General features: G+C 43.1%; 2 protein-coding genes across 10 annotated transcripts in view; one reads left to right on the forward strand and one right to left on the reverse strand.

The window, feature by feature from the left end:
* Window positions 1-1,890: 1,890 nt before the first annotated feature.
* LOC109895660 (forkhead box protein N4-like) lies at window positions 1,891-18,725 on the forward strand. The gene is made up of 9 exons (XM_031830390.1): window positions 1,891-1,989; window positions 5,610-5,797; window positions 10,755-10,867; window positions 10,993-11,103; window positions 12,007-12,134; window positions 12,354-12,450; window positions 12,903-13,110; window positions 16,792-17,169; window positions 17,592-18,725. Exons 1-9 carry the CDS (start codon window positions 1,910-1,912, stop codon window positions 17,846-17,848), a joined length of 1,560 nt encoding a protein of 519 aa, XP_031686250.1. The 5' UTR covers window positions 1,891-1,909; the 3' UTR covers window positions 17,849-18,725.
* The window catches only part of LOC109895658 (acetyl-CoA carboxylase 2), a 45,667-nt gene continuing 39,284 nt past the window's right edge, over window positions 18,720-25,102 (reverse strand). For all 9 annotated transcript variants that reach the window (XM_020489537.2, XM_020489539.2, XM_031830385.1 and 6 more), the window contains 4 exons: window positions 24,255-24,409; window positions 22,952-23,122; window positions 22,560-22,696; window positions 18,720-22,477 (listed from right to left, as the gene is read on the reverse strand). In XM_020489537.2, the coding sequence (XP_020345126.1) occupies window positions 22,351-22,477; window positions 22,560-22,696; window positions 22,952-23,122; window positions 24,255-24,409 (590 nt within the window). In that variant the 3' untranslated portion in view covers window positions 18,720-22,350. The remainder of the gene's footprint in view (window positions 22,478-22,559; window positions 22,697-22,951; window positions 23,123-24,254; window positions 24,410-25,102) is intronic.

Here is a 25,102-nt window from a genome sequence, read left to right on the forward strand (position 1 = left end):
CTATTTCTGGGTGCTTATAGCCCATAAGAGTCTATTGCTACTATTTATTGTCGCTTGAAAGACTTGTCGAAATACTGTCTGTGTTCCATAACACAGGTTGACCTCACCAGCGCAAATCTCCTCTGACAAGTGTCAACCTTTCCAGCCTTGAGGTTTCCTGGGCTCCTACCTCCCATGCGCGCCTCCCAGGCTATTTTTTCCCGCTTTTGTGCAGAGAAAGACGCGGGTGCAGCGGCGGGGAAACAACTGTCTGCAAACACTCGCCTAAAATGTACATTCATTTAGACGCTCACAAGTAGCGAGACACCATCACAGTCGAGGGTCTCTATTTGTTGGAATACTTAAAAAATTGAACTTATGGAGATGGACTCGACATGAACTTATAGAAGGGAAATTGTATAGGCTAAAAAATGGCTATAACATTTTACTTGATCAATTATTCCGCTTACATCTTAGTATATATATATATATATATATATGTGTGTGTGCTTTTTTTTTTTTTTTTTTACAATCTAGTGCTGATTTTCAATTAAGGCTTGACAGAGTGATGAAGTGTTTTGTAGCCTATTGTAGTCTAGCGACGCATCTAAAGTGCACCTGCGCATCGGTCATGACCAAAACAATTTATTTTAGCTGACCAACAAAAAGTATCACACATATAGGTTATCATGTCATCTTACTATGACAATTGTCAACAATATTGGATAAAGTCTCAGTGGCTGCCGCTATTGAGCGCAATATCTACAGTTTATCCAGGAACGTGCTTCTCCACCTGCATTGCTTGCTGTTTGGGGTTTTAGGCTGGGTTTCTGTACAGCACTTTGAGATATCAGCTGATGTACGAAGGGCTATATAAATAAATTTGATATTGATATTGATATTGATATTGATATTGAACTGCGCACAATCCCAATAATTTAAAGAAGAACTAGCATATAGGCCTAAATACAAAAAGTAAGCACAGACTGCAGATCTGTTTAGACTGTGCGGATGGTGTGCTTGCTGCCTTCCACCGGACTGTCACAAGTTGTTACATTGGCAGCAGGCCCCTTGAGCAACAATAGGCTCCGTTGAGGTAGACCTACTGCGCATGACAGTCTGCTGGACAGTTCCAGAGAGGGAAATTTAAAAACGGTTTTTGGGAAACAAGTGCAGCACAGTGAAAATACAGTAGGCTACACGGGGCTCATCGCCAGCTCAAATTTGCTGCAGATTATTCTAAACAGGTAAGATTTTCATTTTTTTTCTCGGAATTACGAGAACGACTATCAGCAAATAGTTGTAGGCCTAAAACTTTGAGTGAGAGGGGATAATTTCAATTAGAGGACAATTGATATGTCAGTAAGGGTGGGAAACGCGGCGATATTTTGGGATTGCACATCAAGTATACATTTTTTAAGCAGTCAAGTTAATAAATAGCCTTGTGAACTGAAATGAAATAAAAAGCGATTATTGGCAAAATCAATAAATTGATTTACACCATCATTTTTACACCAAAAAGGTGTTGTTTTCTATGTTAATATTAAATTGTTATGTTTTTGCCATAAGAGGTGATATGATTGTCATTAGCTTATAACAGTAGGTCCCATCATTAACTGGTCATAATCCGATTCAGATTGTTTTCTATATACATTCATTGTAGCTTGTATGATTAAATAAATAATAGAAAATGCTTGTTTTTCCCCATAAGTAGTCTGTTTGATGTGCTAATATTTTATTTATCTAAATGCCAGTATAATAACATATACAATGAGTTGCTAAAACAAGGAAACAAAGGAATTCAAATTGTTGTTTCAGTTTTGAAAACAGAAACAGACCCAGGCCTAAATTAAATGAAAGCACTGTAGCCTAGATGTCTTATGCAGTTGCACTTTTCCCCTTGTTGCAGCATTATCAAACATCCCAGGAAATGATAGAAAGTAGAATTATGACCAGCATGTCAGGAATTCTCGAAAATTCAGGTCATCATCCCTCTCCACAAGACTACAGGTAAGACTGGATTTATAACATTCAGTTACTTTAAAGACAGCCTTTGAATGATTTTAACCAGACTAAATCCTAACCACCGATATAAGGTTTTTGATACATCTTGTATTTTGTAAAGTTGGCAACGCTTAAACACTGAAAATATGGTTCAAAATGTTCAGGCATAAGGATAATTCCAAGATATATTTTCCAAAATATCCCTATATGTTTCATCTAAATGTAGATGGACAGCTCTTTCAGTGAAGGGAGGGGGCTTATGAAAAAGTGGAAAGAAAAAACAACAACCTTAGAATGAATGATTTTCAGTCTGAATGGATCTGTCAGAAACCATCAGCTCTGTTAACACTCCCGCTGTCGGCACACGGAGAGACTGAGCCTCTTGGCCCGCCGGCTCCGAAGGGGGAGATGGGGCTCTCCGGGTGACTACTGCAGAGAAGTGGCTCCTAATTAGGAGGAGGAGGTGGAGGGAATAAGAGGGGTGGAGCCGGGTGAGCTGCAGTGTTGAACGTGTGTGACTGGTGCTAGATGGGGGACACCATAGCCCAACATGCCTTGCCTCGCTGAACATCCACCTTATTGTGGGTTAAGTGTGTGGGAGGGAGGGAGGAGGGGTCTAGAGATGTTTGCGAGATTTTCAGACAAGCATTAAGAATGGGACCTCGTTGCATAGTTTTCATTCGTTTAACACGTTTAAGTAAGAGTCATAGGCTAGGACTGTTTCCAATCGAGTTGAAATATTTTGTTCAAATCCCACTAATCATTAAAGGGATATTCATGTTTTACTCACAACACAACCTAACATGATTCTTGTACCTCTTTCATTTTCAAAAAAGGTCCAAAACACCTTACAAACACCCCAATACTCATTCATGAATCCCTTCTGAAGGTCATGTCTGCAGTTGATGCATCTCAATTACAACATTCAGAAGTAGATTGAACCCCCATAAATGTTGGACGTCCTTGAGAGAGGGATACTTGTGTAATATGAGTTGGCTTGGTGTGCTTGTAAGGTGCTTTAGACTATTTCAGAAATAATTGGGGAGGGGGGGCTATTGGAATACTGACAAAACACAATAACTATCAAATACCTATGCAAATTAAACTAAATACATATCCCAATAACTGTATTGGGTATCCAACTACAGCCAAGGTAAGTGGAAAAATTATGTGGAAGTTGCAGTTGAAACAATAAAAAAGCTTCTTAAATGTATAACCACTCTTTAATGTATAACCACTCTTAAATGTATAACCACTCTTAAATGTATAACCACTCTTAAATGTATAACCACTCTTAAATGTATAACCACTCTTAAATGTATAACCACTCTTTAATGTATAACCACTCTTAAATGTATAACCACTCTTAAATGTATAACCACTCTTTAATGTATAACCACTCTTTAATGTATAACCACTCTTTAATGTATAACCACTCTTAAATGTATAACCACTCTTAAATGTATAACCACTCTTAAATGTATAACCACTCTTTAATGTATAACCACTCTTAAATGTATAACCACTCTTAAATGTATAACCACTCTTTAATGTATAACCACTCTTAAATGTATAACCACTCTTAAATGTATAACCACTCTTAAATGTATAACCACTCTTTAATGTATAACCACTCTTAAATGTATAACCACTCTTAAATGTATAACCACTCTTAAATGTATAACCACTCTTAAATGTATAACCACTCTTTAATGTATAACCACTCTTTAATGTATAGACAAAAAGAGCTATTGATGAAAGGACTGATCATCCAAGATATCCAAACTATATTTTCAAGCATCTTTGAGGCTTTACAGTGTTTGTTTACATTTACGATGTTTACAAACAGAGTAAAACAAGCTTATATTTTGGATTCTGATGGGGTACAACAACTGAACTAAACTCATGAGGCATTTTTCTAAGTTATATTCTTCAAGAATCAATTAGTATTATTATTAATTTGTAAGCCAAAAGAATTTATGCAGCAACTGCAGATTAATCCTTTGAGGCCAAAATAATAATATTTTGGGCATATGCTTCCATTGGAACTAGTGCTCTCTAAAATGTGTTTTACCAATTTGGATTTAGCCTTAACTATATATATTTTTGGTGTGTTTTTTTCTGCTGGAGCGAGAGAGAGAAAGAGAGAGAATGTATGTGGCGGATGTACATGTGTCTTTTTTTGGGGGGGGGGGGGTAGAGGAAGCTCATACTTCAAAGCTCAAGATGAAATAGGTGTTGTCTGTGGTGTACAGTTTCACAGGAGCTTCTGTCACTCTGCTTCGAAAGAGACGGTTATTCACAAGCCTTTACTGGCACAAGCCTTTACTGGCCCTGGTGAAATGATGTCATTTATTCAGGTGACAGGTTGAGTGAGCAGTGTGGCCTGACCTCCAACCCCTCACCCTCACCTTCCCCCAGGGCCTTGTCTACTGCCCTTCTGGAGGGAGGGGGGGAGCATTGAGGGGAGAGGCTGGAAAGGGACAGGGAAGCAGATGGCATCCTACTTGTCTCTTGTGTGAGAGCTGTCATTCCAACAGATTAATGCAGGGACAGTTTTTTTTTTTTTAAACGGCAAAGACAATCAAGGAAGGGTCTGGGGGGAAACAATAGAGCCACGTGCCACTGGGCAGATTTGTCGTTTGGGACACAATCACTTTTCAATAGACAAGGCCAACTGTTACAGAGCAACATGTGCCGCTCTCCCATGTTTTCAAATGATCTCATGCGCTGTGTACGTATGATTCAGCCAATGGTTAGAGGGAGATTGTGGTCACCTGACATAGGGGTGATTTTGCTTGCAGTTGGGGTTGGGGTCCTACGGTGTCCAGACCCACAAAGAAACTGAATAGTGAGTGTTGTCATAGCGACCCCAATTACTGAACTCTTCTACAGTAAGTGTGTGCAAAGACGACTGGAGAGGATTCAAGAGGATTCCTCTCTTTTCTTCCCGCAGAGCCCTCCTTTAAAAAAAAAAAATTATGATAAAAAGCTGAGAGGCAGGCCCATGCCCCGATTAAGCAGAAATGATACAGTAAATCCTAACTCATTTCATTGTACGCTGACTAAGGAAATTAGTTTTAGACAAGGTTGTGGTTGTGTAGTTAATCTAGTGGGTGTTTTTTTGTACAGTATTTCCCAAAACTGGGGAAGTAAACATTAAAATGTCTAATGTTGATGAGGAAGTTCACAAGCAAATTTGAAGAGGGATTAATAATGTTGAGAATCTTGGCTAGTGTCCATAATGTTACTATTGCAGTAATTACCTAATTAAATTGCACTCTATAATCTATTTGTGGTAAATCCCAGATAAAACGATACTCCTGAATAATGATTTGTTCTCACTTCTCCCCCTCCAGTATTGAATGTATTACTTTACAATAACTCGCTGTTCAGTCAGTGTATTTTATATTTGCCCTAGATATAACCAGACCTGGGTTCGAATACTATTTCTAAAATGTTACTTTCTCATTTGTTTAAGAGTTTGCACTTTTGGGACTTTTGGTATTGGTTCCATCACAACAATGCTTTCAACTAGTATTTGAACCCAGGTCTGGATATAATGAACAGTTGTAATCTAGGCTGTGCATCTGAGTGGTTGTGTTGCTTGTGTCCCGCCTCTGCAGACTTCTGACCACAGACCCCTCCCAGCTCCGAGAGGAGGATCTCCCCGGGGACCTGCAGTCTTTGTCGTGGCTCACCTCTGTAGACGTTCCCCGGCTTCAGCAGATGGCCGATGGTCGCGGTGGTGGCGAAGGAGACTTCAACGGGCCTTCCCAGGGGCTGGGGGCCAGCATGCTGGAGCAGCAGACAGGTTTATTTTCATATTTTTTTTATTTCACCTTTATTTAACCAGGTAGGCCAGTTGAGAACAAGTTCTCATTTACAACTGCAACCTGGCCAAGATAATGCAAAGCAGTGCGACACCAACAACACAGAGTTACACATGGGATAAACAAACGTACGTTCAATAACACAATAGAAAAATCTGTATACAGTGTGTGCAAATGTAGTAAGATTAGGGAGGTAAGGCAATAAATAGGCCATAGTGGCAAAATAATTAAAATGTATCAATTAACACTGGAGTGATAGATGTGCAGAATATGAATGTGCAAGTAGAGATACTGGGGTGCAAAGGAGCAAAAAAATAAATAACAATACGGGGATGAGGTAGTTGGGTGGGCTGTTTACAGATGGGCTATGTACAGGTGCAATGATCGGTAAGCTGGTCTGACAGCTGATGCTTAAAGTTAGTGAGGGAGAAATAAGACTCCAGCTTCAGTGATTTTTGCAATTAGTTCCAGTCATTGGCAGCAGAGAACTGGAAGGAAAGACGACCAAAAGAGGAGTTGGCTTTGGGGATGACCAGTGAAATATACCTGCTGGAGCGCGTGCTACGGGTGGGTGCTGCTATGGTGACCAGTGAGCTGAGATAAGGCGGGGCTTTACCTAGCAAAGACTTATAGATGACCTGGAGCCATTGGGTTTAGCGACGAATATGAAGCGAGGGTCAGCCAACGAGAGCATACAGGTCGCAGTGGTGGGTGGTATATGGGGCTTTGGTGACAAACCGGATGGCACTGTGATAGACTATATCCAATTTGCTGAGTAGCGTGTTGGAGGCTATTTTGTAAATGACGTCGCTGAAGTCAAGGATTGGTAGGATAGTCAGTTTTACAAGGGTATGTTTGGCAGCATGATTGAAGGATGCTTTGTTGCGAAATAGGAAGCCGCTTCTAGATTTAATTTTGGATTGGATATGCTTAATGTGAGTCTGGAAGGAGAGTTTACAGTCTAACCAGACACCTAGGTATTTGTAGCTGTTCACATATTCTAAGTCAGAACTGTCCTGAGTAGTGATGCTAGACGGGCGGGCGGGTGCAGCAAACGGTTGAGGAGCATGCATTTAGTTTTGCTTGCATTTAAGAGCAGTTGGAGGCCACAGAAGGAGCATTGTATGGCGTTGAAGCTCATCTGTAGGTTTGTTGACACAGTGTCCAAAGGGCCAGAATAATACAGAATGGTGTCGTCTGAGTAAGAGGTGGATCAGAGAATCACCAACAGCGAGAGCAACATCATTGATGTATACAGAGAAAAGAGTCGGCCTGAGAATTGAACCCTGTGGCACCCCCATAGAGACTGCTAGAGGACCGGACAACAGGTCCTCCGATTAGACACACTGAACTCTATCTGAGAAATGGTTGGTGAACCAGGCAAGGCAGTCATTTGAGAAACCAAGGCTGTTGAGTCTGCCGATAAGAATGCGGTGATTGACAGAGTCGAAAGCCTTGGCCAGGTCGATGAAGACGGCTGCACAGTACTGTCTAATATCGATGGCATTTTAATATAGTTTAGGACCTTGAGCGTGGCTGAGGTGCACCCATGACCAGCTCGGAAACCAGATTGCATAGCAGAGAAGGTACGGTGAGATTCTAAATGGTTGGTGATCTGTTTGTTAACTTGGCTTTTGAAGACTTTAGAAAGGCAGGGTAGGATAGATATAGGTCTGTAACTGTTTGGGTTTAGAGTGTCTCCCCCTTTGAAGAGAGGGATGACCGCGGCAGCTTTCTTTAGGGATCTCAGACGATATGAAAGGGAGGTTGAACAGGCTAGTAATAGGGGTTGCAACAATTGCGGTGGATAATTTTAGAAAGAGAGGGTCCAGATTGTCTAGCCCGGCTGATTTGTAGGGGTCCAGATTTTGCAGCTCTTACAGAACATCAGCTATCTGAACTTGTGTGAAGGAGAAATGGGGGAGGCTTGGGCAAGTTGCTGTGGGGGGTGCAGAGCTGTTGACCGGGTTAGGGGTAGCCAGGTGGAAGCATAGCCAGCCGTAGAAAAATGCTTATTGAAATTCTCTATTATCGTAGATTTATCGGTGGTGACAGTGTTTCCTAGCCTTAGTGCAATGGGCAGCTTGGAGGAGGTGCACTTATTCTCCATGGACTTTACAGTGTCCCAGAACTTTTTGGAGTTTGTGCTACAGGATGCACATTTCTGTTTGAAAAAGCAAGGCTTTGCTTTCCTCACTGCCTGTGTATACTGGTTCCTAACTTCCCAGAAAAGTTGCATATCATGGGAGCTATTCAATGCTAATGCAGTACGCCACATGATGTTTTTGTGCTGGTTAAGGGCAGTCAAGTCTGGAGAGAACCAAGGGCTATATCGGTTCTTAGCTCTACATTTTTTTCATGGGGCATGCTTATTTAAGATGGTGAGGAAAGCACTTTTAAAGAATAACCAGGAATCCTCTACTGACGGAATGAGGTCAATATCCTTCCAGGATACCTGGGCCAAGTTGATTAGAAAGGCCTGCTCGCTGAAGTACTTTAGGGAGCGTTTGACAGTGATGAGGGGTGGTCGTTTGACCGCGGACCCATTAAGGACGCAGACAATGAAGCAGTGATCTCTGAGATCCTGATTGAAGACAACAGAGGTGTATTTAGGGGGCAGGTTGGTCAGGATGATATCTATGAGGGTGTCCCATATCCCAGTTTAGGTCACCTAACAGTACAAACTCTGAAGATAAATGGGGGGGAAATTAATTCACATATGGTGTCCAGGGCACAGCTGGGGGCTGAGGTGTGGTCTATAACAAGCGGTAACAGTGATATTTCTAGAAAGGTGGATTTTTAAAAGTAGGTCTGTTTGGGCACAGACCTGGATAGCATGACAGAACTCTCTGCAGAAATCTCTGCAGTAGATTACAGCACCCCTTTGGCAGTTCTATCTTGGCGGAAAATGTTGTAGTTGGTGATGGAAATTTCAGAATTTTAAGTAGCCTTCCTAAACCAGGATTCAGACACGGCCAGGACATCAGGGTTGGCGGAGTGTGCTAAAGCAGTGAATAAAACAAACTTAGGGAGGCAGCTTCTGATGTTAACATGCTTGAAACCAAGGCTTTTACGGTTACAGAAGTCAACAAATGATAGTGCCTGGGGAATAGGAGTGGGACTGGAGGCTACAGGGCCTGGGTTGACCTCTACATCACCAGAGGAACAGAGGAGGAGTAGGAAATAGGGTACGGCTAAAGGCTATAAGAACTGGTCGTCTAGTGCATTGGGGACACAGAATAAAAGGAGCAGATTTCAGGGCGTGGTAGAATAGATTCAGGGCATAATACAGACAATGGTATGGTAAGATGTGAGTACAGTGGAGGTAAACCTAGGCATTGAGTGACGATGATAGAGGTTTCGTCTCTGGAGGCACTAGTTAAACCAGATGAGGTCTCCGCATTTGTGCGGGGTAGGACAAAAGAGCTATCTGAGACATGCTGAGCAGAACTGAGGGCTCTACAGTGAAATAAAACAATAAGAACTAGCCAAGACAGCAGTAGATAAGGCATAATGACATTAGAGAGAGGTATAAAGCAATCACTGGCGTTGATCAGGAGAGCTAAGACAACAACGGGTAAATGGCGATGAATGGGCAGAGCGGGTCAGTTAGGTACATACAGGACCTGAGTTCGAGGCTGGGGCCGACAGGTAAACAAAATGAGGTACCGGGTTATTTAAACAGTCCAGGGGACATCAGCTGTGTAGCCGAGTGATCATAGGGTCAAAAGAGCAGCAATAGGTGAGTCAGGGTGCTGTTCGGTAGTCACTACTACGCTAGGCGAGCAGGGGACACAGTGTTCAGAAAAGCTAGCGGACCGGGGCTAGTAGATATTTCTTCGGCGACATCGTAACAGAATAGCCTGTTGAGACCACATCGGGTGATCATGTCGGCAGACCAGTTGTGATGGATCGGCGGGGCTCCATGTCGACAATAAAGGGTCCAGGCCAATTGGCAAAGGAGGTGTTGTAGCCCTAGAATTAGCTGGTATATGGGCCTAGCTCAAGGCTAGCTGGTGCTTGCTTCAGGACAGAGGTGTTAGCTAACAGTAGCCACTCGTTTTCAGCTAGCTAGCTGTGATGATCCGGTATAATGATCCAGAGCGGCAGGAATCCAGTGATGTGGTAGAGAGAAGCAGTCTGATATGCTCTGGGTTGATATCATGCTGTGCAGACTGGCAGGTGTTGTCCGAACTAAGGCTGGCTGGTGACCGAGAAAAAGGTGAAGACCGCTAGCCGTGGCTAACAAAGACTAGTAGCTAGTTAGCTGGCTAGCTCCTGATGGAAGTTCCAGTTAAAAGGAATAAAAATAGCAGATCCGTACCACATTGGGTGAGGCGGGTTGCAGGAAAGTATATTTAGTTCGTAGATAGAAAGTGAGATTAAGATATATACGAAAAAGGCCGGCTATTTACACAGGACAAGACACGGGATAAGACAAAGACAAACACACACGTCCTGCTGCTATGCTATCTTGGATTCAAGGTGAGACACACACACACTCCACGTCGGTGGGGCAGCGCCATTTCAAATCCACACACATACGCTTTGATTGGATAGTTCAGGAGTACAGCTAGGCCCGGATGTTGAGGAGGACAAGTTAGCCAAAGCCATTACAGTTGGAAACAAGCTATAACTGCCAACCTGGTTAATAAGACTTGCAAGACAAATCAAATCGTTAAAGTATAAGGGGGTATAGACTCGGGCCTGTGCTAAATCTTGATAGGGCCATGGTCCCTATTTGAATACTTTGCAAATGCATCCTCCTTGAAGTACAATCACAGATCTGAATGGTTGGATTAGTGAAAGGAACTGATCCCATCACCTATATATCTACACTTACCTCAAGGAAACGAGGAAGAAAGGATTGTAACAGGGCCAATGTGTGGAGATTGATTGGAGACTGACCTGGATGTTGTACTTCTTCCTTCCTCACAGCTCAGATGAACAACATAACCATGGCAGGGGGACAGGGAGCCATGATCCACCTACAGAGCAACATGCAGCACAGCCCCCTGGGAATTAATGTCATCACCGCCCAAAGCGGAAGTGTACGTTTTGCTTCCCGACCAATTATTTATCAACACATTTTTTAAAAAATCAATGCTTATACTCTAGGACAATAAAGTATAGGAAAAACGTAATATACTAAACTTGTCCTCGGTCTACTCCACAGATGTCTCCATTCTCCATGAATGGACAGCCCTCCCCAGGGTACCAATGCCCTGCCTCTGTCTACCAACCTACACCCCAACAAGTGTTCACTCTGACCCAGACTAGCCAGCAGGTAACTATGTCATCCCTGCAACTGGGCTGTGGATACAGTTTGTTAATTAGAGATGAATTGCTACATACACTGAGTGTATAAAGCATTAGGAACACCTGCTTTTTGCATGACATAGACTGATCAGGTGAATCCCAGTGAAAATTATGATCCCTTATTGATGTCGCCTGTTAAATCCACGTCAATCAGTGTAAATGAAGGGAAGGAGACAGGTTAAATAATGATTTTTAAGCCTTGAGACAATTGAGACGTGGATTGTGTGTGTGTGCCATACAGAGGATGAATGGGCAAGGCGAAGTGCCTTTGAACGGGGTATGGTAGAAAGTGCCAGGCGCCCCGGTTTGAGTGTGTCAAGAACTGCAACGCTGCTGGGTTCTTCACGCTCAACCGTTTCCCATGTGTATCAAGAATGGTCCAAAGGTCATCCAGACATCTTGACACAACTGTGGGAGGCATCGGAGTCAACATGGGCCAGCATCCCTGTGGAACGCTTTCAACACCTTGTAGAGTCCATGCCCCAACGAATTGAGTCTGTTCTGAGGAGGTGCAACTCAATATTAGGAAGCTGTGACTAATATTTTGTACACAGAATAGTTTGAATATTTAGTGTTACTAAAATAGTTATAAGAGCTGTCCAGTGGATAACTAAGTTACAATGTAAACCTGTTAATATATTATTGTTACTAGAGTAATTACAGTGTTATTACATGGGTATAAGAGCAATTTAATGTGATTCGTTAGAGATTACTCTACCAGTTTACCGCCTGCTGCTGATTAAGGGTTTGATATTTAGATGCCATTCATTCAAACAACAAGAAATATGTTTTTGAAATAAGTTGAAAATGATACACAATACAGATTTTCTAGATTGTTCACTAATTTCTCATTGCCCTCTCTCCCTCTCAGTGTACTCCTGCTGGGCTCTATGGCAATGTCTCGTTCAACAACCAAAGCCTGTTCACACAGCCGCGCCTGGCTCCACAAAACCAGGACCTGCAGCCCAAGACTTTCCCCAAGCCCATCTACTCCTACAGGTGAGCTTCCCCCTGGGCCAAGTGGAATTATAGTATTATTGTATTGCCTGAGTCGTGTTCATTAGGGCACACAATGGAAAAGGACAAATTCAGGTAGTCCTTTCCTGTTTCAGTCAGTTTTCTTCCCTTTGATGCCCAGTGAACACGAACCAGGTCTAATTATCAACAGTATGTGTAGCCTAATGCACTTATTGCCTCGCTACTTTGGTCCATCCTCAGCTGTTTGATCTCTATGGCTCTGAAGAACAGCAAGACAGGCAGTCTCCCAGTCAGCGAGATCTACACCTTCATGAAGGAACATTTCCCCTACTTTAAGGTATGACTCGATCGGATCCTCTCCGGCACGTGTGAAACTCATTCCACAAAGGGCTGAGTGTCTGCGGGTTTTCGCTCCTACCTTGTACTTGATTTATGAATTAAGGTCACTACTTAGTAAGGAACTCCCCACACCTGGTTGTCTAGGGTTTAATTGAAAGGAAAAACCAAAAAACTGCAGACACTAGGCACTCCATGGAATGAGATTGACACCCCAGCTCTAAGGGCTGGTTTCCCAGACTCGGATTAAGCCTAGCGATGGACTAAAAAGCATGCTCAATAAAGAATCTCCATTGAGTATGCTTTTTAGTCCAGGACTAGGCTTAATTTGGGCCTGAGAAACTGGCCTAATATTCAATAGGGATTGGGGAAGCAGATATTTTAGGTAAGCATTGTGCTAAGTCAGTCGTTTAAATGTCTCCTTCCTCTTCCTGGGTTTTCATCCGCCTGAAGACAGCACCAGACGGATGGAAGAACTCAGTCCGACACAACCTGTCGCTAAACAAGTGCTTTGAGAAGGTGGAGAACAAGACGAGTGGGTCGTCTCGTAAGGGCTGCCTCTGGGCCCTGAACCCGGTCAAGATCGACAAGATGGAGGAGGAGATGCAGAAGTGGAAGCGTAAGGACCTCCCAGCCATCCGCCGCAGCATGGCCAACCCAGGTGAGACCACAGGACCAACTCAGGCCCATTCACACATAACCTGGGTCCTGTTCACCAGGCACAAAATGAAAGAAAAGGGAAGGAAACCGGGAGGGACAACCTTTTCCATTGCATAATGTTTAAAAACCTTTTCCTTTGTGTACTAGAATAGCCCATCAATGAAGAACACTCACCACCACCAATTATGATGATTATGCCCATTCAGTTTTATATGTCAGTGTGGCAAGTGTCATGGCTACAGTTGGCTATGTTACAATTGATGACAACATTCTAATTAAAGAATAAACGAAAGAGGTTATCCATTTGTCACATTTGGTGGACTGCTATAAACAGGGCTGGATTAAGAAATCATAGTCACACCATCATTTTCGGTAAACAAATCTGTGCACCGAGATGCAATTGGATGCGTGGTAAATTTGATGTTAAAGAACAACAAGAACCCTTATAATAAAGCCATAATAACATCAATTTTAGCAAATGTATAAAACATAAAAACATAAATACCTTATTTACATGACTATTCAGACCCTTTGCTATGAGACTTACGTTAGAATTGAGCTCATGTAACGGATGTGAAACGGCTAGCTTAGTTAGCGGTGCACGCTAAATAGCGTTTCAATCGGTGACGTCACTTGCTCTGAGATCTTGAAGTAGTGGTTCCCCTTGCTCTGCAAGGGCTGCGGCTTTTGTGGAGTGATGGGTAACGATGCTTCGTGGGTGACTGTTGTTGATGTGTGCAGAGGGTCCCTGGTTCGCGCCCGGTTATGGGCGAGGGGACGGTCTAAAGTTATACTGTTACATGAAGGTGCATATTTTTTCCATTGATCATCCTTAAGATGTTTCTACAAATTGATTGGACTCCACCTGTGATAAATTCAATTGATTGGACATGATTTGGAAAGGCTCAAACCTGTCTATTTAAGGTCCCACAGTTGACCGTGCATGTCAGAGCAAAAACAAAGCCATGAGGTCGAAGGAATTATCCTTTGAGCTCCGAGACAGGGCTGAGTCGAGGCACAGATCTGGGGAAGGGTACAAAAAAATGTCTGCAGCATTGAAGGTCCCCAAGAACACACTGTCCTCCATCATTCTTAAACGGAAGAAGTTTGGAACCACAAGGACTCTTCGTATAGCTGGCCGACCCAGCCAAACTGAGCAATTGGGGGAGAAGGGCCTTGGTCAGGGAGGTGACCAAGAACCTGATGGTCACTCTGACAGAGCTCCAGAGTTCCTCTATGGAGATGGGAGAACCTTCTAGAAGGAAGCAGCACTCCACCAATCAGGCCTTTATGGTAGATTGGCCAGACGGAAGCCACTCCTCAGTAAAAGGCACACGCTTGGAGTTGACCAAAAAGGCACCTACTGTAAAGACTCTCAGACCATGAGAAACAAGATTCTCTGGTCTGATTCTTTGGTCTGAATGCCAAGCGTCACGTCTGGAGGAAAACTGGCACCATCCCTACGGTGATGCATGGTGGTGGCAGCATCATGCTGTGGGGATGTTTTTCAGTGGCAAGGACTGGGAGACTTGTCAGGATTGAGGGAAAGATAAATGGAGCAAAGTACAGAGATATCATTGATGAAAACTTGCTCCAGAGTGCTCAGGACCTCAGACTGGGGTGGGGGTTCACCTTCCAACAGGACAACAACCCTAAGCACACAGCCAAGACAACGCAGGAGTGGCTTTGGGACAAGTCTCTGAATGTCCTTGAGTGGCCCAGCCAGAGCCCAGACTTGAACCCGATCAAACATCTCTGGAGAGACCTGGAGAGACCTAGCTTTTAGAAATAGCTTTGCAGCAACGCTCCCCATCCAACCTGACAGAGCTTGAGAGGATCTGCAGAAAAGAATGGGAGAAACTCCCCAAATACAGGTGTGCCAAGCATCATAGCCAAGAAGACTCGAAGCTGTAATAGTTGCCAAAGGTGCTTTAACAGAGTACTGAGTACAAGTCCATGCTAGGTAAAGCTCCGCCTTATCTCAGCTCACTGGTCACGATGGCAACACCCATCCGTAGCACGCGCTCCAGCAGGTGTATCTCACTGATCATCCCTAAAGCCAACACCTCATTTGGCCGCCTTTCGTTCCAGTACTCTGCTGCCTGTGACTGGAACGAATTGCAAAAATCGCTGAAGTTGGAGACTTTTATCTCCCTCACCAACTTCAAACATCAGCTATCTGAGCAGCTAACCGATCGCTGCAGCTGTACATAGTCTATTGGTAAATAGCCCACCCTTTTTCACCTACCTCATCCCCATACTGTTTTTATTTATTTACTTTTCTGCTCTTTTGCACACCAATATCTCTACCTGTACATGACCATCTGATCATTCATCACTCCAGTGTTAATCTGCAAAATTGTAAATTGTAATTATTTGCCTACCTCCTCCATGCCTTTTGCACACATTGTATATAGACTCCCCCTTTGTTTTCTACTGTGTTATTGACTTGTTAATTGTTTACTCCATGTGTAACTCTTTGTTGTCTGCTCACACTGCTATGCTTTATCTTGGCCAGGTCGCAGTTGCAAATGAGAACTTGTTCTCAACTAGCCTACCTGGTTAAATAAAGGTGAAATAAAAAAATAAAAAAGTAATAAAGCCCTTTTTGTAGGACTTTACTGCTTCTATTAGTTCTAAAGACAGATTAGTCTTCTCTTTTCAGCGGAAGGCATTGGCTTTCCAAACTGTATGTTTTTCCTGCAAAACAGACAGCAGCAACCAACCATAGAAATATAATCCATAGATGGCAGTTCCCATTTAAGTCAGGACTGGCAGCCATTGCTAGTGTACCCAGGGTAAGAAGTTCCAAAACCCTTCTATGGGTTATGTCTATGGCTACAACGCAACAAGCTATATATTTGGCACGCATGCTGGCCAAATTGTGGCCTTCCCGACTGCAGGCAACCAGTAACTGCCAAAGTAAATGAAACACTTGAGTAAATACAGGGATACAAATAATAAAATGTGGGAGTGGGAAGCATTTTCCTGGCATGGTTTAGGTCCAGTTGTAGAATCGATGCCAAGGTGCAGCTCGTGTTGGCCTTTTAAGACACTATGTTGGTTTTTCCTTTATTTTGACATTTTACCTGTATTCTATGTGCTTGTGCTAAAATGTAATCCACTGTTATTTTTGAGAAACTATTGATCCTCTGTGGCTAAATGATGCTCTCTGGTGCATCTTGAACATTGAGAGCAGGCTCCTGTAGTTGGATAAACAAATGCAATTATTATTTTTCTTTTGCCTCTTGTGCCCAGCCCCCAACTCACACAATTGACCAGTCACATCAATTTATTATGCAGTTCATTTTTTATTAATCAGTTACCCAATCAAGGCACCCCCCCCCCCCTCCTCTCCTTCCCCCATCTGACAACTGACAATTAGCAGAGCAGCAGCAGGGAGCAGCAGGCTGTCTACGCTTATTGAGAGCGGGCTCCTGAATCCTCCTCTGGTTGGCGGTTGTAGTAAAATAATAAAAATATATATTACATATATATATGGTAAATATAATCTATACTGTATATATTTACTTTATTTATTTAAAAAAATAGCTGCCTCTTGGGCCCTGGTAAGCCGGCCCTTGTGATAAGCAGCATCACAGAGAAAGAATCTGCTTTGTTTTTTAAATTTTAAATGGAGTCATCAGTCGCTGAACTGGTCTGCTCCCTCTTTCCCTGTCAGATGAGTTGGACAGGTTGATCACGGACCGGCCGGAGAGCTGCAGACGGAAGCCCATGGACCCCGGGATGACCCGTCTGCCTATCTGTCCATCTGGCCTATCCCTGCCTGTCCCGGGCCAGATGCAACCCCAGCCCATGGTCACCCTGTCCCTGCAGTGCCTGCCCATGCACCACCAGCTCCATGCCCAGGCCAGGCTGGCCCCGGTGTCCCCCCCCCCTGCCCAAACGCCCCCCCTCCACACCGTTCCTGACCTCTCCAACGGCCTCCTCGCTACCCAGCATCCCGGCAAGCAGCCGCACGAGTTCTACAGTCTCCATGGTGAGGTCAACGCAGAGGTGGACACACTGGACACCAGCATCATGGACTTCGCTCTACAAGGTGGGCAGCTATAGTACTAGTCACAACAACATTATATACAGTCTTAAAACTCCAGTGCAATCAAAAATGTGATTTCCTGTGATTTATATACATTTCCACACTGTGAGGTTGGAATAATATTGTGATTTTCTTCTATTATGATAATGCCCTTTTAGTGTAAGACTCGTTTGAAAAGACCACCTGAAAACCTGATGTTTTGGCCTGCCTGACATCACCAGGCAGTAAATTGGTTAATAGAACAAACTGAGTTCCAAATCTCTGCCAATAAAATTGCTCTTGCCAAGAAAGCTGTGTTTCTTTTTCACCATTGGGCCTTTAACAATCTGCATACCAACGTGACTTTGCACGGCAAGTGGGGCCATTTTCTTGGCTTTCAGAAGCAGTGATGACCAGTGACGTGACACGATTACCTCCTTCCCCAGGTAACCTGTGGGAGATGAAAGACGACAGCTTTAATCTGGAGGCATTAGGCACCTTCAGTAACTCTCCCCTGCGTTTGTCTGACTGTGACATCGGCACCATGACGGGCAGCCTCCCTCCAGTCTACAGCGGGGGCAGCATGCCCTTCTCAGACCTACAGGTGACGGGCATGTACACCTCCTACGCCGCCCTGGACACCCTCTCCTCCCAATACATGGGCACGCCAGGCAACAGCAAGCCCATCACTGCCCTGCTTTAATGAAAACATCCCCTGCACCACAGAGTGGAACCACAAGGGGAGAGCTGCAACGAGGCATTACCAACAATACAAAAACATTTTTTGTTTGTTGCTGTGGCTCTACTTGTCAATCACACTCCTGGCACCAAAAAGCCCCCACATCCTCCACTGAAAAGCCTGAATCCTCATTGCTTTTCTCTATCCCCGATGACAGAGCAACTTGTGTTGCCAAACCTAAGCCACTACTTCAGATGCGAGAAAGAAGTCTGCTCGGATGGGGGATTTGATCAAAGTCATTGCTTTTTACCTGTGTGGTTTAACAATAGGAGTAACCAATGAGGAAAAGTGAAATTCGGGGAGGAAATTGACAAAAATATAGTGATGTCTCTGGGGGGAAACTTTGCCAAGCAAAGACCCCAAGCTGTCCTACACTGTTCGTACACAAACCTAGCAGGCAACAGGAACCATCTCTGCCAGTTTTGTACAATGTTGACTTTCCTGTGTTTGTAAGCCTTACCATGGCACTGTTAGTTCCCTGTTCTTTACCCATTGTGTGTATTGTGCTAGGCAGTATTACTGTGATGTTTTATTTATTAAATGGCAGCTGGAGAAGGGGAGGAATTTATCAAACACCATTTACTGTATATTTGTGTTTTAAATCCCTGTGATCTCCACTGAAAAGCTTGTTTCTTAAACAGTATTTATCCATACATTCCAAAACCTGTCTAATAATAGCATTTGTAGACCATTTGACAAATTTCAGCATTTGAAAATAGGCTAAAATCTGTCAAAGTCCAAATTCATAATATTCATTGAATTATTCACAACTTTTGGGAGGATGTCAGGCTACATGTACTGTAAAATCACAATGGATAAATAAAAGGTTACTTGCTGAAAACAGATTCATTCCATTTATTTACAGATACTATACATTACTCTAAGGGGTAAGTACATGGCAGATATTTTACATATATTATTGACAATTTCAAATGGATATCTGGTATTTTGATGAAGGCAACAGCAGCAGAACGGCTTGGGGACCCATTATAACCTTCTCTGCCCCTGTTCACCTGCGTTTAAGCAACAATCAGCATTATATTAACAATGAAAACACATATCACAGACAGTCATATCAATGTCAATTTGTTCCAAATTATTACTATACAAATACTACGGGTGTGAATTTATCCACCTGCATTTATATAGGATTATTCACTCAGACTCCAGCATACACCATCACTGACAACAAAAAAATACAAACGAAATGACTCCGGTGTATTTGTTATTCAGTCAAAAAAAACAATAATACAAAGAAAGAAATTCAAGGGCACACAAATAAACACTGGTTAATAAAAACATTTTTTTTTTTACCTGACTTTCAAATTGTACAGGTTAGTCTTAAGGGCAATACTGACATATCCCATTTTTGGAGGGGAAAAAAGTGAAATTTTCCTACTAGACCATTGTCACTGAAATGATTCTGTAAATGAAATGAATTTAATTTAATTAAATGTAATTTAATGTCACTGAAATTAGTATTTTTTGGGGGTCAATATTTTATCTTATATTTATTTAAACTAGCAAGTCAGTTAAGAACAAATTCTTATTTTCAATGATGGCCTAGGAACATACTGAAGAAAAGGCTACACATCACCCAACCACCAGACAGGCTTGTGTATTGTCTTTGCACTGGCACATAAAAAACAAAGTATTTTACATGGTACACAAATGAGGGCTTTGTTCGGCCCCTGGCTGGCGTACATTCAAAGGTCGGCACACATTCTCCCAGATATGAACAGAATGATCAACACACCAGAGCAAAAACCCTGGTCACCCCCTGTTGTACAATGCCAGTGTACAGCGTTAGCAATGAGAAGCTTGATAGAATACTGATAAAAAGGCACATGGTCCAATCCATTCAATTCATGTTTTCAAATCCTATTGATGAAGTGAATCAGAAATGCTAAAGAGTAGTGGTGGTTCCCTCTGATCATAGCAATGTTAAAACTACATGAAACCAGACCCGAGTTCAAATACTTCAACCTGCCTGTCGTGTCAGGTGGGTGGGGGGGGGGGGGGGTTGTACTTTTGATAATTAGGTGTGTTAATTAATGAAAATGGTTTACTCTTAAAAAAAATTTTCAATTATTATTATGCCACTGGAACCTGTAGTGCCAAAACCGTAAAAGCTACCAACACCAAAATCAGCCCTTTCCCAATGCATTTCAATGGCCATAGACTAGAATGGTAAAAATGTAGCCCATAACTAGTCTTATACCGTTTAAGCTAGAAACACCTTTCAAACTTAAAAATGTGTAGACCAGTCTGGAATAGGTTGATTGTTTACAGCTTTTTGATAACTTTTATACTTTTTAAATGTGCATAAAAGCTCCATATGCTTGATTTGGAAGTATTTGGATTCACCACTGCTCTTGAACCACTAAAGCCACAATACCACACCAATGTTGCCATGTACAGCGCATTCAGAAAGTATTCAGAACCCAAGACTTTTTCCACATTTTGTTACGTTAGTCTTATTCTAATATGTATTAAATAAATCTACACACAATACCCCATAATGAAAAAGCAAAAACAGGTTTTTAGACATTTTTGAAAATGTATATAAAAACACCTTATTTACGTAAGTATTCAGACCCTTTGCTATGAGACCCAACATTGAGCTCAGGTGCATCCTGTTTCCATTGATCATCCTTGAAATGTTTCTACAACTTGGGAGTCCACCTGTGGTAAATTCAATTGATTGGACATGATTTGGAAAGGCACACCTGTCTATTTAAAAGGTCGTTGTTGACAGTGCAGGTCAGAGCAAAAACCAAACCATGAGGTCAAAGGAATTGTCCCTTGAGCTCCGAGACAGGATTGTGTCGAAGCACAGATCTGGGAAAGGGTACCAAAACATTTCTGCAGCATTGAATGTCCCCAAGAACATGAAGGCCATCATTCTTAAACGGAAGAAGTTTGGAACCACCAAGACTCTTCCTACAGCTGGCCGCCCGGCCAAACTGATCAATCAGGGGAGAAAGGCCTTGGTCAGGGAGGTGACCCAAGAGTCACTGACAGAGCTCCAGAGTTCCCCTGTAGAGATGGGAGAACCTTCCAGAAGGACCACCATCTCTGCAGCCCTCCACCAATCAGGCCTTTATGGTAGAGTGGCCAGACGGAAGCCACTCCTCAGCACAAGGCAAATGACAGCCTGCTTGGAGTTTGCCAAAAGGCACCTAAAGGATGAAACCAAGATTGAACTCTTTGGCCTGAATGCCAAATGTGACGTCTGGAAGAAACCTGGCACCATCCCTACGGTAAAGCATGGTGGTGGCAGCATCATGCCGTGAGGATGTTTTTCAGTGGCAGGGACTGGGAGACTAGTCAGGATCGAGGGAAAGATGAACGAAGCAAAGTACAGAGAGATCCTTGATGAAGTCCTGAGCACTCTGGAGCAGGTTCTCAGACTGGGGTGAAGGTTCCAACAGGGCAAAGACCCTAAGCATATAGCAAAGACAACGCAGGAGTGGCTTCGGGACAAGTCTCTGGATGTCCTTGAGTGGCCCAGCCAGAGCCCGGACTTGAACCAGATCAAACATCTCTGGAGAGACCTGAAAATAGTTGTGCAGCGACGCTCCCCATCCAACCTGACTGAGCTTGAGAGGATCTGCAGAGAGGAATGGGAGAAATCCCAAAATACTGGTGTGCCAAGCTTGTAGCGTTTATTTTTGTATAAATTTAGAAAAAAATCCCCAAATCTGTTTTTGCTTTGTCATTATGGGGTAGTGTGTGCAGATTGATGAGGGGGAAAAAACGAATGAATCCATTTTAGAATAAGGCTGTAACGTAACAAAATGTGGAAAAAGTCAAGGGGTCTGAATACTTACCGAAACTCCCGGGCGATTTTATTTGGCACCCCAAGCTGAAGATTAAAAAAATATATATTTCATTTGTTGAACATATAAGACTAAAATCGCTAGGAAATCAGCTAAAACTGATTTTAATTTAGGGAATCTGTTCCCAAGTATTCCCACGCATAAATAGAGAGGCATAAGTGATCGTATCCCAATGAAATCAAGATTTAAAATTATACTGTTTTTGTCAAATACTATATATGTTTTGGATTCTTGCGGTCAATTTGCAGTGTACAAATGATTTATAACTATGTTCCGGCCCCCCGACCATCCGCGGAAAGAAAAATAAATCTACCCAAGGCAGGGACCCTTGATCTAGTGCATGTGTAGTGTATAGTGCTGCATGGTTATAGCATATGAGCAGCCCGAACTAGCCGTAACCCTGAGAATTAGACACGTTTTGGCTTCTTTGGCACCTTAGCTTTATTGTCTCAACTCAACAATAGAAAGTAGGCGGCACCGATGGGGAGATAGTGCATGTGTCCCCCTGCCCTGGGTCCACATCCCACAGACCTACTTATCTATTCTTTCCCCTATGCCAGAACGTCAGGGATTTCCTGTGTAAGGCATTGGGCAGCTCAGCCTCAGAGCTGAGCTGCCCAGAGTTTAACTGGGGGCGGTGCCGTCCATCGTGGCCAGCAGGTGGGAGATCTTGGCCCTCTGGGATGGAGTGATGGACTGGCTCATGTGGATGATGCAGTCCATGGTCACCTCAGGGTTGGCCTGCACAATGCTGGGATAACACACACAGTACATACATAGGATTATATGCACACAGTACTTTCAAGTGTAGAAATGTGTGTGTGTGTGTGTACCTGCGGATGTGTTTCAAGGCGTGGTCCCTCTTCAGGTACTTGATGTTCTCTCTGATGGCGGATCGTGTGCCGTCCTCTTTGGCCAAATGCTTCTCCAGCCACTCCACCACCGCTTTGTTATTGTCCCAAAGGTACGCCTGGAAATTAAGCACAGAACCTAACTCTAAAAACACTTCTACACACAATGGATTGTAATAGATTGTGTTACTAGTGGGAATCGAACCTGGGTCCCCCACGCAGTAACCCAACATCTTAAACACTGGACCAAAAATAACTAAAATGTTCAGAAGGTGACAATTGGGATTACATGTTTCAGACAGGGGTACTCCATTACAATAGGATAACCTTGCTTGTATCACATGAACAGAGCAATTACGTTGTGACATCCATACCTGGACCGTGCCCTCTGTCTCCACAAACCAGCGGCGCAGCATGGACTGGATGTGTCCGTCACTCAGCTCTGGGTTGGCCTGCAGGACCTCGCACTTCACCACGCCCTCCAGCAGGAGGCGCCGCAGACGCCAGTAGAAGAAGCTCCGCACATTCTTCCAGTCCAGGATGTCCTGCATGTGACCACCAGGTTACATAGACCATAGAGTGAGGGACACTAATGCCCCATGGCAGGTGTGGAGAATGGGGCCAGGCATCACATATTCATCTCCTGTCTGCCCATTGAGGTCTCTTGAACTTTATTTTGCTTTCCAGGGTTTGTTCTGGCACCTTCGATTGTTTGATTGACTATCACAACTGGGAGTTGGAACTAGTTCAGGGAACAGAACCAAAAAACGGAAAATATCGGAATCCTTCAAGGAACAGAATCAGAACGAAAGTGATCTACACTGTTCTGGAACAGAACTGTCATTTTAAAAGAATGGCAACCGGTTAATAAAGTTATTTTATGTTCTGGCGTTTTTTCCAGTACCAAAAAAAAAATGCAATAAAACACCTATGCAAAGCCTCACGCTGTCACTCAGAAATGTATTCCACTGTCTGCCTGCCAGTTGTGGCTACCTGCCCCTCCCCCTCCGAAGCATAGGCTACTGTAGTCGATCGACATTACAAACGTGATTCAGAAATTAGGGAGAGATTTTTTAATTAAAGAATGGATTCACTTTTTCAATACTAGTTAAGGTTACTATAGTTATCACATTCCACATTGGATTTATTAACTTTTTTAAAAGTTAGGCAGCTAGCTCTGGTCCAATGCTAAGCCAACTCTCGGAAGTTCAAGGACATTCAAAGTTCCTTCATAAAAGCCGCTCTTCTGTTGGTATAATTTTGTGTAACTAATTCAGATAATGCATGTCATAACAAGATGCTCAGAGCCTCAAGCCAAGCCTCCTCCACCATCTCTCACTCCCCACCTGCAAAATTTCAGTCGCATCTCGCTATAGTTGCATGTAAACAACTATAGTTTGCCCACTCCAGAGCAAGCTGCTCTATCCGCACTGATTGGTGAAGTCATTTTATGTTGAGCTAAATGTTTTTTTTAAAAAACAGACAGGAACGATATAAACCATAACTTTTTTTGTTTTCAAACTGGTTCAGAACTTTATTTTGCTATCGGAACAGTGGAAAGGAATTTAAAATGTGGGTTCCATTCAGAAAGAAACTATATGAATTTTTGGGGGTTCCAACCCCAATTATAACACAAAGTGTTGTTGTAAAACACAAAAAGGGAGGATTTGTTTTTACCGTGATGGCACCCTTCTCGTGCATTCTGCCAGGGGTGTCGTGGAGGTCCACAAACTGCACTGCCACTTGGTGGTAGATGGGCAGCAGGAACTCCTCTCTGGCCCTCAGCTTGGCTTCCAGGTCCTTCCGCTGTTTGTCTGTCAGCTCCGGTGTACCTGGCCAGTCAAAAGGATTTATTAACCAATGTCTCCTCCCTGTTCATTAGGACACAGAATTAAAGAGATTTAAAAACATCTTGCAATAAAAAGCGGAAAATGTGCATTTCTTATTGGCCAAGTCCAGGATGTCTTTCCCCGTTTCAGTCCCTGTTCATTAGGACACCGAATTAAAGATGTTTAAAAACATTTTGCAATGGAAAGCAGAAAATTAGCATTAGCAAGTCTTGCCCTGTTTCCTTTCGTTTGGTGCCTAATGAACACGACCCCGCTGTTTTCTGAATGGTTGTCGAACCCCTGTGACTCTAGCACTGGTGGAAAATGTACCCACAGTAAAAGTAAAGATACCTTGATAGAAAATGACTCAAGTAAAAGTCACCCAGTAAAATACTACTTGAGGAAAAGTCTAAAAGTATTTGGTTTTAAATATATCAAAAGTAAATCAATTCACATTCCTTATGTTAAGCAAACCATCCGCCACGATTAGCTTGTTTTTAAAATTTACAAATAACCAGGGCACACTCCAACACTTAGACATAATGTCCAAATGAAAAATGTGTGTTTAATGAGTCCGCCAGATCAGAGTTAGTAGTTATGACCAGGGATGTTCTGTTGATAAGTGTGAGAATTGGCCAATTGTCATGTCCTGCTAAGCATTCGAAACGTAACAAGTACTATTGGTTTCATGGAAAA

Source organism: Oncorhynchus kisutch, linkage group LG8 (genome assembly GCF_002021735.2).
Source record: "Oncorhynchus kisutch isolate 150728-3 linkage group LG8, Okis_V2, whole genome shotgun sequence".
NCBI lineage: Eukaryota > Metazoa > Chordata > Actinopteri > Salmoniformes > Salmonidae > Oncorhynchus > Oncorhynchus kisutch.